The 12,950-nt window shown below is 37.0% G+C and overlaps 1 protein-coding gene across 1 annotated transcript in view; it reads right to left on the minus strand.

Moving 5' to 3' along the window:
* Positions 1–7,139: 7,139 nt before the first annotated feature.
* Positions 7,140–12,950, minus strand: part of B4GALT3 (beta-1,4-galactosyltransferase 3) — a 79,036-nt gene continuing 73,225 nt past the window's right edge. Inside the window, exon 7 of the mRNA XM_053704484.1 lies at positions 7,140–9,088. Coding sequence (XP_053560459.1) covers positions 8,431–9,088 — 658 coding nt within the window. The 3' untranslated portion in view covers positions 7,140–8,430. The remainder of the gene's footprint in view (positions 9,089–12,950) is intronic.

The raw sequence follows: 12,950 nt of genomic DNA on the forward strand, positions 1-12,950 counted from the left end.
CCTATCTGAATCATGAAAGTTTATTTTTGATTAGACTGTACCTTTAAAAAGACCCTTTTGATATAAAATATATAGTACATATATAAAGGTAAAGAATAGAAAATTAGCTATAAAATAATTTCAGAAAGTTAGAAATGTATATTAAATTACATTTGAAGCAGCAGTTAACAGCCAGTTTTAGGTTTGTGTTCCTCTTTGCCTTTGCAATCATTGGTTCAATGCCTTTGCAATCAAGTGCAATGATACCTGTGATGTAAAAGCACGTGCAAAACCTCCAGATCATCACAGAAATATGAGCGTGGTCGCTTTGTCAGCTACACTAATGTTTTAAAGCACTACTATCCTATAAATGTCTGTCTCCGCTACTTACAGGTTAAACACAATAAAAACACAAAAGGTCTAAAAGTTTAGAGAGTCAGAAGGAAAAACACCATGGGAAACAGGAGTAAAAAATAATGCACATATCATCATGTTAATCAGTAATATAGAAAAAAAGATGACACACAAAACACACTAGGGTTGGCATCCAGCCCAGGTTTTACTGACATGGCTGTAATTATTTATGCTAATTAGTATGGCTTCCCCCCCCTCATGGATTAGGACAACCATAACTTGTGCAGTTAGTTTCCAATGCTTGTTTATAGTAACAAGCTCTGATCATGTGCACACTTTTAGTATTCATAACTAAGCACCTTCAGATGTGCAAAGCACACAAGTTTCTGAAGCATAAGGAAACAATGAATGCACATAGTTGTAAAGTCTAATTGGGAAATAATGCAGAGTTGAAAAGGATACTAGATTAATTGCTCCATTTCATATTTTTAACACACATATCAAAACTGTGAACCTATATTTTACAATACTTTAAAAGGACTTAATTATAATTATATTTACATATAATGTTCAACAAAAACTTCTGGATTATCCATACATTTCTTTGAATAATTCTCATTTATCCACAAAATAAATATAACAAGAGCTCACCACACTAGGTGACCATTACACACAACACTATTTGTAGGAAATGAATGCTTATGCTAGAGAAGAAATATACAGGGGCCTGCATATAACTAGCTAAATATAAGGGGAAAATGTAAAGATGGGTTCCCTACACTTCGTTTTTCCAACATAGAAATATATGTAGGGTTAAAATGGGACACAGAAGCAACCACACTCATTGCACTCATGGAAATTTGTATTTCTTTCATGTAATTAACAAGAGTCCATGAGCTAGTGACGTATGGGATATACATTCCTACCAGGAGGGGCAAAGTTTCCCAAACCTTAAAATGCCTATAAATACACCCCTCACCACACCCACAAATCAGTTTTACAAACTTTGCCTCCAAGGGAGGTGGTGAAGTAAGTTTGTGCTAGATTCTACGTTGATATGCGCTCCGCAGCAAGTTGGAGCCCGGTTTTCCTCTCAGCGTGCAGTGAATGTCAGAGGGATGTGAAGAGAGTATTGCCTATTGAATGCAGTGATCTCCTTCTACGGGGTCTATTTCATAAGGTTCTCTGTTATCGGTCGTAGAGATTCATCTCTTACCTCCCTTTTCAGATCGACGATATACTCTTATATTTACCATTACCTCTACTGATTCTCGTTTCAGTACTGGTTTGGCTTTCTACAAACATGTAGATGAGTGTCCTGGGGTAAGTAAGTCTTATTTTCTGTGACACTCTAAGCTATGGTTGGGCACTTTATTTATAAAGTTCTAAATATATGTATTCAAACATTTATTTGCCTTGACTCAGAATGTTCAACTTTCCTTATTTTCAGACAGTCAGTTTCATATTTGGGATTATGCATTGAATTATCATATTTTTCTTACCTCAAAAATTTGACTTTTTTCCCTGTGGGCTGTTAGGCTCGCGGGGGCTGAAAATGCTTCATTTTATTGCGTCATTCTTGGCGCGGACTTTTTTGGCGCAAAAAATTCTTTTCCGTTTCCGGCGTCATACGTGTCGCCGGAAGTTGCGTCATTTTTTGACGTTATTTTGCGCCAAAAATGTCGGCGTTCCGGATGTGGCGTCATTTTTGGCGCCAAAAGCATTTAGGCGCCAAATAATGTGGGCGTCTTATTTGGCGCTAAAAAATATGGGCGTCGCTTTTGTCTCCACATTATTTCAGTCTCATTTTTCATTTGCTTCTGGTTGCTAGAAGCTTGATATTTGGCATTCTTTCCCATTCCTGAAACTGTCTTATAAGGAATTTGATCTATTTTGCTTTATATGTTGTTTTTTCTCTTACATATTGCAAGATGTCTCACGTTGCATCTGAGCCAGAAGATACTACAGGAAAATCACTGCCTGCTGGATCTACCAAAGCTAAGTGTATCTGCTGTAAACTTTTGGTAGCTATTCCTCCAGCTGTTGTTTGTAATAATTGTCATGACAAACTTGTTAAAGCAGATAATATTTCCTTTAGTAATGTACCATTGCCTGTTGCAGTTCCCTCAACATCTAAGGTGCAGAATGTTCCTGATAACATAAGAGATTTTGTTTCTGAATCCATAAAGAAGGCTTTGTCTGTTATTTCTCCTTCTAGTAAACGTAAAAAGTCTTTTAAATCTTCTCTCTCTACAGATGAATTTTTAAATGAACACCATCATTCTGATTCTTTGGACTCTTCTGGTTCAGAGGATTCTATCTCAGAGATTGATGCTGATAAATCTTCATATTTATTTAAGATGGAATTTATTCGCTCTTTACTTAAAGAAGTACTAATTGCTTTAGAAATAGAGGATTCTAGTCCTCTTGATACTAATTCTATACGTTTGGATAAGGTTTTTAAAGCTCCTGCGGTTATTCCAGAAGTTTTTCCTGTTCCTAATGCTATTTCTGCAGTAATTTCCAAAGAATGGGATAAATTGGGTAATTCATTTACTCCTTCTAAACGTTTTAAGCAATTATATCCTGTTCCGCCTGACAGGTTAGAATTTTGGGACAAAATCCCTAAAGTTGATGGGGCTATTTCTACCCTTGCTAAACGTACTACCATTCCTACGTCAGATGGTACCTCGTTTAAAGATCCTTTAGATAGAAAAATTGAATCTTTTCTAAGAAAAGCTTATCTGTGTTCAGGTAATCTTCTTAGACCTGCTATATCATTGGCTGATGTTGCTGCAGCTTCAACTTTTTGGTTGGAAACTCTAGCGCAACAAGTAACAAATCGTGATTCTCATGATATTATTATTCTTCTCCAGCATGCTAATAATTTTATCTGTGATGCCATTTTTGATATTATTAGAGTTGATGTTAGGTTTATGTCTCTGGCTATCTTAGCCAGAAGAGCTTTATGGCTTAAGACTTGGAATGCTGATATGGCTTCTAAATCAACTCTACTTTCCATTTCTTTCCAGGGAAACAAATTATTTGGTTCTCAGTTGGATTCTATTATTTCAACTGTTACTGGTGGGAAAGGAACTTTTTTACCACAGGATAAAAAATCTAAAGGTAAAAACAGGGCTAACAATCGTTTTCGTTCCTTTCGTTTCAACAAAGAACAAAAGCCTGATCCTTCGTCCTCAGGAGCAGTTTCAGTTTGGAAACCATCTCCAGTCTGGAATAAATCCAAGCCTGCTAGAAAGGCAAAGCCTGCTTCTAAGTTCACATGAAGGTACGGCCCTCATTCCAGTTCAGCTGGTAGGGGGCAGATTACGTTTTTTCAAAGAAATTTGGATCAATTCTGTTCACAATCTTTGGATTCAGAACATTGTTTCAGAAGGGTACAGAATTGGTTTCAAGATGAGACCTCCTGCAAAGAGATTTTTTCTTTCCCGTGTCCCAGTAAATCCAGTGAAAGCTCAAGCATTTCTGAATTGTGTTTCAGATCTAGAGTTGGCTGGAGTAATTATGCCAGTTCCAGTTCCGGAACAGGGGATGGGGTTTTATTCAAATCTCTTCATTGTACCAAAGGAGAATTCCTTCAGACCAGTTCTGGATCTAAAATTATTGAATCGTTATGTAAGGATACCAACGTTCAAGATGGTAACTGTAAGGACTATATTGCCTTTTGTTCAGCAAGGGAATTATATGTCCACAATAGATTTACAGGATGCATATCTGCATATTCCGATTCATCCAGATCATTATCAGTTCCTGAGATTCTCTTTTCTAGACAAGCATTACCAATTTGTGGCTCTACCGTTTGGCCTTGCTACAGCTCCAAGAATTTTCACAAAGATTCTCGGTGCCCTTCTGTCTGTAATCAGAGAACAGGGTATTGTGGTATTTCCTTATTTGGACGATATCTTGGTACTTGCTCAGTCTTTACATTTAGCAGAGTCTCATACGAATCGACTTGTGTTGTTTCTTCAAGATCATGGTTGGAGGATCAATTTACCAAAAAGTTCTTTGATTCCTCAAACGAGGGTAACCTTTCTGGGTTTCCAGATAGATTCAGTGTCCATGACTCTGTCTTTAACAGACAAGAGACGTCTAAAATTGATTACAGCTTGTCGAAACCTTCAGTCTCAATCATTCCCTTCGGTAGCCCTATGCATGGAAATTCTAGGTCTTATGACTGCTGCATCGGACGCGATCCCCTTTGCTCGTTTTCACATGCGACCTCTTCAGCTCTGTATGCTGAACCAATGGTGCAGGGATTACACAAAGATATATCAATTAATATCTTTAAAACCGATTGTTCGACACTCTCTAACGTGGTGGACAGATCACCATCGTTTAATTCAGGGGGCTTCTTTTGTTCTTCCGACCTGGACTGTAATTTCAACAGATGCAAGTCTCACAGGTTGGGGAGCTGTGTGGGGATCTCTGACGGCACAAGGAGTTTGGGAATCTCAGGAGGTGAGATTACCGATCAATATTTTGGAACTCCGTGCAATTTTCAGAGCTCTTCAGTTTTGGCCTCTTCTGAAGAGAGAATCGTTCATTTGTTTTCAGACAGACAATGTCACAACTGTGGCATACATCAATCATCAAGGAGGGACTCACAGTCCTCTGGCTATGAAAGAAGTATCTCGAATTTTGGTTTGGGCGGAATCCAGCTCCTGTCTAATCTCTGCGGTTCATATCCCAGGTGTAGACAATTGGGAAGCGGATTATCTCAGTCGCCAAACGTTGCATCCGGGCGAATGGTCTCTTCACCCAGAGGTATTTCTTCAGATTGTTCAAATGTGGGGGCTCCCAGAGATAGATCTGATGGCCTCTCATCTAAACAAGAAACTTCCCAGGTATCTGTCCAGATCCCGGGATCCTCAGGCGGAGGCAGTGGATGCATTATCACTTCCTTGGAAGTATCATCCTGCCTATATCTTTCCGCCTCTAGTTCTTCTTCCAAGAGTAATCTCCAAGATTCTGAGGGAATGCTCGTTTGTTCTGCTAATAGCTCCGGCATGGCCTCACAGGTTTTGGTATGCGGATCTTGTCCGGATGGCATCTTGCCAACCATGGACTCTTCCGTTAAGACCAGACCTTCTGTCGCAAGGTCCTTTTTTCCATCCGGATCTGAAATCCTTAAATTTAAAGGTATGGAGATTGAACGCTTGATTCTTGGTCAAAGAGGTTTCTCTGACTCCGTGATTAATACTATGTTACAGGCTCGTAAATCTGTATCTCGAGAGATATATTATAGAGTCTGGAAGACTTATATTTCTTGGTGTCTTTCTCATCATTTTTCTTGGCATTCTTTTAGAATACCGAGAATTTTACAGTTTCTTCAGGATGGTTTAGATAAGGGTTTGTCCGCAAGTTCTTTGAAAGGACAAATCTCCGCTCTTTCTGTTCTTTTTCACAGAAAGATTGCTATTCTTCCTGATATTCATTGTTTTGTACAAGCTTTGGTTCGTATAAAACCTGTCATTAAGTCAATTTCTCCTCCTTGGAGTTTGAATTTGGTTCTGGGAGCTCTTCAAGCTCCTCCGTTTGAACCTATGCATTCATTGGACATTAAATTACTTTCTTGGAAAGTTTTGTTCCTTTTGGCCATCTCTTCTGCTAGAAGAGTTTCTGAATTATCTGCTCTTTCTTGTGAGTCTCCTTTTCTGATTTTTCATCAGGATAAGGCGGTGTTGCGAACTTCTTTTGAATTTTTACCTAAAGTTGTGAATTCCAACAACATTAGTAGAGAAATTGTGGTTCCTTCATTATGTCCTAATCCTAAGAATTCTAAGGAGAAATCGTTGCATTCTTTGGATGTTGTTAGAGCTTTGAAATATTATGTTGAAGCTACGAAATCTTTCCGTAAGACTTCTAGTCTATTTGTTATCTTTTCCGGTTCTAGGAAAGGCCAGAAAGCTTCTGCCATTTCTTTGGCATCTTGGTTGAAATCTTTAATTCATCTTGCCTATGTTGAGTCGGGTAAAATTCCGCCTCAGAGAATTACAGCTCATTCTACTAGGTCAGTATCTACTTCCTGGGCGTTTAGGAATGAAGCTTCGGTTGACCAGATCTGCAAAGCAGCAACTTGGTCCTCTTTGCATACTTTTACTAAATTCTACCATTTTGATGTATTTTCTTCTTCTGAAGCAGTTTTTGGTAGAAAAGTTCTTCAGGCAGCGGTTTCAGTTTGAATCTTCTGCTTATGTTTTTCGTTAAACTTTATTTTGGGTGTGGATTATTTTCAGCAGGAATTGGCTGTCTTTATTTTATCCCTCCCTCTCTAGTGACTCTTGTGTGGAAAGATCCACATCTTGGGTAGTCATTATCCCATACGTCACTAGCTCATGGACTCTTGTTAATTACATGAAAGAAAACATAATTTATGTAAGAACTTACCTGATAAATTAATTTCTTTCATATTAACAAGAGTCCATGAGGCCCACCCTTTTTTGTGGTGGTTAAGATTTTTTTGTATAAAGCACAATTATTCCAATTCCTTATTTTATATGCTTCGCACTTTTTTTCTTATCACCCCACTTCTTGGCTATTCGTTAAACTGATTTGTGGGTGTGGTGAGGGGTGTATTTATAGGCATTTTAAGGTTTGGGAAACTTTGCCCCTCCTGGTAGGAATGTATATCCCATACGTCACTAGCTCATGGACTCTTGTTAATATGAAAGAAATGAATTTATCAGGTAAGTTCTTACATAAATTATGTTTTTCGTACATACATAATACGTTTGTTTTGTTTTTTTACCTTATTTCACGTACAAAAAATTAACTATTTTCATAAATCAGGCAATTCCCATATCACATTTAATAAATTAACAAGTTGCAATTTGTTTTTAATTAACAACTTCTAAAACACATTGTCATAATGTCGAAGTCCTGAGGCTTTAGCATGTACCACAAGAAAACAAATGAATAGCTGCAAGTAAAGATAAAGGTCTGTTTGTAACCAGCGGGTTACTTTTGTATTTTCTCATTTCAGAGGTTTTCTTATCACAGTTTTTCAGTCCATTTTCTCAGTTTAAATTATTATTAAAAAAAAAAACAGAGGACCCTAATCAGGTTCAGTGCTACATGCCAATGGAGATGGATTCTGCCTTTTTAAATACTACTTATAAAATTACAGTGAGAAAACAGAAATAAAAGAGGCAGACGTCTGGTTGAAAATTTGGTCTAAATGCACCATGAATACTTTAAACCTTGTGATTTAAATACTGGCTTGCACAAACATTATTTAGAATGGTCTTTCAAGCTGTACACCAAAAAAATGACTGTAGGTTAGAGAATTTTTTATCTCCTAAAGACAGCAGCCTGAGAATATCGTTAAAACCACACTCGGCGCACAGCACGGAGCATAAAATTATTCTTCAAAAAAATATATCCTTATGAATATGTACACTTTGTAAAATCAAGAGAACAGAACTACTGCGAGACAGGCTGTAAACAGTAGCTAATTAAGCGACAAGGCAGAGAACACATGGCACACATGGCCATTTCATTGCAAAATAATTTAGGAATATCCACAGTGAATCCTTTTTTTTTTTTTTTTTAAATCTTCTGCAGAGGCACTCTGATTTAACGTGAATGCATAAAAAAAAAATGATGGGAGTACAGAGCATGTAATGCAGATTAAAAACGTGGCATGCCATGTCTAAAACCGCTGCTACTTTGGATGTATAAAAGGTAAAGGATGCAGAATTCTCTGGAGATGGGTACCTAGAGTGCACTGGGCACACAAATATTTATCCACAAGAGGCACCAGGAAGAAGGTGTTTCACAGAAACAGACCTTCCTTCTACTCACATATTCACAGTATCCAATAACAGAGAAATGTTCTCAAACTCAAATAGCCACCCCCTCAACACATTCATGTTTCTGACAGCAGATTTGATTTTGTTCTCCAAATTCTTCCTGAGACAACCAACACATTTTCTAGGACAGTACAGGATCCTCACTCAGACCAAATTGCAGTCTAGGTAGGAGAACATAGTGGTCCCTATAGTGCCCCTCTAATCATTTCTGGTGGACTGGTCCACTTCAGTAAAACACATTAGATCGAGCAATGTTTTCTAACTCTCATAGCTGGTTTGATTTCCTGTCAGAATGTTGCATAGAAGATCTCTTTTGGAGGGTCTGCTCTAAGGACACCTTTTGCATGTCCTCTTGGGGACCACCAGTAAGAACTTCTGTAATGCCATTTTCTGCTACTGGATTTTTGGCTGCCTTCAGATGGAGTTTGCTGTGCTGTGCCTGTATGTCATTTCTCATCCTCTTCTTTCTGGCTCCCTGTGGTTGAGGCTGCCCCAAGGATACTGCAGAGGGACCAACAGTATGGTCACTCAAGAGACTATTCATCACGCCTTTTTTTTTGTTATCTAGCCTCTTTTTAAGCTTTTCGTCTGGAGATTGTTCTGCTGCCTCTCGTATCTGGCCTAGCACTGATGTTACCTTTTCCTCTTTAGATAATAATTCTTCCGATTTATTGGCTTGTACCTGAGACTGAGTCGTAGCTCTGCTAACCGCTGAGTTGCTCTGGGTGCTGTTGCTGTAATAACTTGCTGGTGGAGGTGTAGGACCACGCATCCTTACTGGTTTTTTAGCTCTAGGGTCCACACCTATATCCACAGTGATATTAGTGTAAAGTGGTTCTCGTTCTCTGGACAGCAGTGTGTAGCTTAAAGAATTCATACCATCCTGGGTCCACATTCTTTGTGTTCGTATTAGCAGATCAAACCTACAGGAAAATGTAAAGAATTTGTTACAGAACATTACAACACATGAGAATCACTCAACCAATATTTTGTGCTTTGACCTACCTTGTTTAAAGACCTTAGAAGAATTACTGTCTTTTATATTTAGTTCTCTGTATGCAAATTTGTTTCCTTCACAGGTGGAAACCCCATCCCACTATTTTACTATTAATACCTCAGGAACCTGATCAAGCCTTGGCTGTGCCACTAATGAATGTTTTTACTGCATTTGTAAAATTAAATATCCAAAAGTAGTAAAGCCTATACATGTTTTTCATGAAGATGTAAAGATAGTAAAGAGGTAATTACAAAATAATCCAATCCTATACATTGACACGGAGTACAAATGAGAATTTAAAAACTCACCAGGCCAATGGAGGACAATGTGAAGGAGAATTAGTAAATTACCTAGGACTCAGTATTCTCATCTTTAAGGGACATTAAAGTCATCTTTTCAATTGGTTGGTTCTATTATTATTGTTTGTTTGTTTTTCAAAAAACGTATGTTACCTTCTATCCGACAGAATAGTTGCACCCAGCTATACATGACTTCCTGTTGGCTTCAAATAAAAAAATTAAAAAAACAAAACAACCTTTAACTTAAAGAGATGTTCTAGTGTAAAATTTACATGCTCTAATGTAATTTTTGCACTACTGAGGCTACAACTCTAAGGGTTTGATTCTCTAAAAATCTCTGGACTGGTGCTATTATCTAAGATGGGTTTTCAGTACTGTGAGGTGCCAAAAGAATTTCAGAAAGGCAGATGTGGTTGAATGTGGTTTATCTTGCTATGCAGGGCTCTTAATGTGAAGGAGATACTTACATTACAATATAATGTTTTTATTAAAAAAAAAATAAACCCTCAAAGTTCATGCATAATTTCCATGCCGGTGATTGTTTTTATTACCAGACAGTGTGTTTAACCGCCAACAAAACTAAAGCTAAACACAGCCGGTAATTTATGGGTTGTTCAAATGCTGCTGAAGAACCAGAGCCTTCTATACAATACTGTGTGTGTTTATAAATAATAATAATAATAATTCTTTAATATCTCACTGTATTTACTGTAAATATTTCACATTCCAATGTTCTTCACATACAGGACAATATTATTTTTATTATAAATACATATTTATATAAACACACATACGTGTATGTATGTATATATATATATATATATATATATATATATATATATATATATATATATATATACATATACACACACACACAATAAATATATATATATATACACACACACACATATATATATATTTTTTTATATACATATTCACACACCTTTATAATATATATTCCTATAGATATATATTTTACATGAACATTATCATATTCATATATAGAAATATATATTTAATAATACAAATTACATTATTTTTCTATGTGAAGAACAATGGAATGTAAAATATGCATAACGCGCTTCGGGTTTTGCAATTTAGGTCTAATGAGGTGTCAGTTTGGTGCACATGAAAACTTAGTTATCTTAAGGCACGTTTTTGAAATATTAAATAATAAATTATTAAAATCCTGTAAAAGTTCTAAATATTCCATAGGATATATTGTCTACAGTATCTATAATTTTTAATAATTCTGTGATGAACAATACCATAATGGAGTACAAAACAGGAAGTTACCCAGAGTTTTGTACACATTCTAAAGACAATTGTAAAAAAACAAAAAAAAAACTTTTTCTGCATAATATTATATTACATAAAATTATTAATAGTTTTAAAATGTATCAGCAATGTGGCATCTCCTATCACTCTGTAGACCTCAGCTAGCTCACTGTAGAAAAGATAAGAGACGCAGCTTTCCATATAATATAACAATAAACTAATCTTTGCATGTTCATGCTCCAAAGTGCATTACAAAATTGATAGCAATATCAATACTTGTTCTTGGGATTTGACCTTTTATACTTTGGTATACAACAAGCATTTCCTGCTAGCTATAAACAGTTTTAACCCTTTATCACAAAAAGAAAAACATTTAAAAGATTATCTTTTCAGCACATCATTTTTTGCGTATGTACAGTGCCACTATAAAAATATACTGCGGTTTCCTTGCCCTGGTATCAGAACAATAATTTTAATCTCATCTGTCACTTTAGTTATCAAGTAATGCTTTGTATTTATCCACTAAACAGAAACAGAAGCAATGACTCAAGCTTGGTGTATAAGGTTTGAGAGAGAGAGAGAAAAAGGTGTGCAAATTTAACCTGTGACATGCTGGAAGCAACAATGAATACATCTATAACCTATTTTTTATATTTTTTTCTTTTTATGTTATAATATTCTATAATAAAGATATTTTATTGAAGATCTTCAGAGATATGAAAGCCAGAATAGAATTTTCATGGTTCAGATAGAGAAAGCAATTTTAAGAGACTTTCCTATTTACCTCTATTATCAAATGTGCTTTGTTCTTCTGGTATCAAGAGAACACGGTAAAGCAGCAATGCACTACTGGGAGCTAGCGGGTGACGGGTGGCTACACACATAGGCCTCTTGTCATTGACTCATTAGATGTGTTCAGCTAAGTCCCATTGGTGAATCTTGCAGGGGTTAAACGCCTAGCTAGAGCATTATAATATAACACTGTTGCTTGCATATAACACCATGCTTCTTAAACTGGGGGTCAGGATTGGCACAAAACACCTCTAATTCCCAGAGAGTGCTTTCTTTCCTATTAATTCTATAGAAATGCGGTCACATTTCTCTGTAATATTGTTCTTTTATTTTTTTATGTTTTTAATATAATTTTATAAAACTATTTATAGTAGATTAATAATGTGGTGTTCCACAAAATAATCTTTTCAGTCGGCTGTAAACTAAAATTGACTTTATTTTTGTTGAAGTTTTTTATTTCTTTCTAATGACATGGTGAGTCCACGGATCATCTCTAATTACTATTGGGAATATCACTCCTGCCCAGCAGGAGGCGGCAAAGAGCACCACAGCAAAGCTGTTAAATATCACCTCCCTTCCCTCCAACGAGGTGGTAAAGTTTAGGTGTTTGGAAGAAGATTCTTCAAGCAAGATTTTGTTATTTTTTTAGCAGTGCAAGTTTGTTCTGCTTTGTCCTGGGGTGTAGCCGTAGTCCATGTCAGTCTCTTCAGTAGAGCAGTGGTGGATTTTAAGCAATGGGAACTTCTGGGGTACAATCCTCACTGCGCCTCCCATGTATTTAATGCTGCCCAAACATTGAAAGCCTGAGTAAAATTACTCAGTCTTTGTTTTTCTTCCACAGGTCCATGTGAGGGAACATGCCTCTCAAACCTAGTGAGTTGGAGGTAAGTGCTGGTTTTATTTTTCTGGAACATATGCAGGAAAACTATGGCACCTTAATATCATTTGATGGGACACAAGAGACATTCTCCTATAGAATTAGGGGATATTGTAAAAACGGCAGTAATGGCAGGCACTCGGGACGAGGAGATATAGGCTCAATGTGTGGTGTGTGTTTCACTTACTCCCAGCGGCTTTACTTTAGAGTACATTTTGCCGACCGGGGTATTAATTGTGATACACCCACGATAGGCAGGGCTAGCTGAGGCGGCAAGTTTCTGTTGTGCGCCTTTTCCCCTTCACTTCCTGTGTTCCAGAGGGTAGACAGCGTCATTGCAGCCTTGTAAGCAGTGCTACGGTTACCGAACCGTTTACAGTGCTATAAGATGAGTCTGGACTTCTTCTAGCAGGATATACACTCCGGTGTCAGTAAGGAAGGTAGGCACCTCAGCAAAGCTAAGCTGAGGTGTAGAGGTTGTCCGGAGTGTTTGTGACAGTTTATTTTCTTGCAGCAAAAATAAAAGTTACGTTTTAAAATTT

Source organism: Bombina bombina, chromosome 1 (assembly GCF_027579735.1).
Source record: "Bombina bombina isolate aBomBom1 chromosome 1, aBomBom1.pri, whole genome shotgun sequence".
NCBI lineage: Eukaryota > Metazoa > Chordata > Amphibia > Anura > Bombinatoridae > Bombina > Bombina bombina.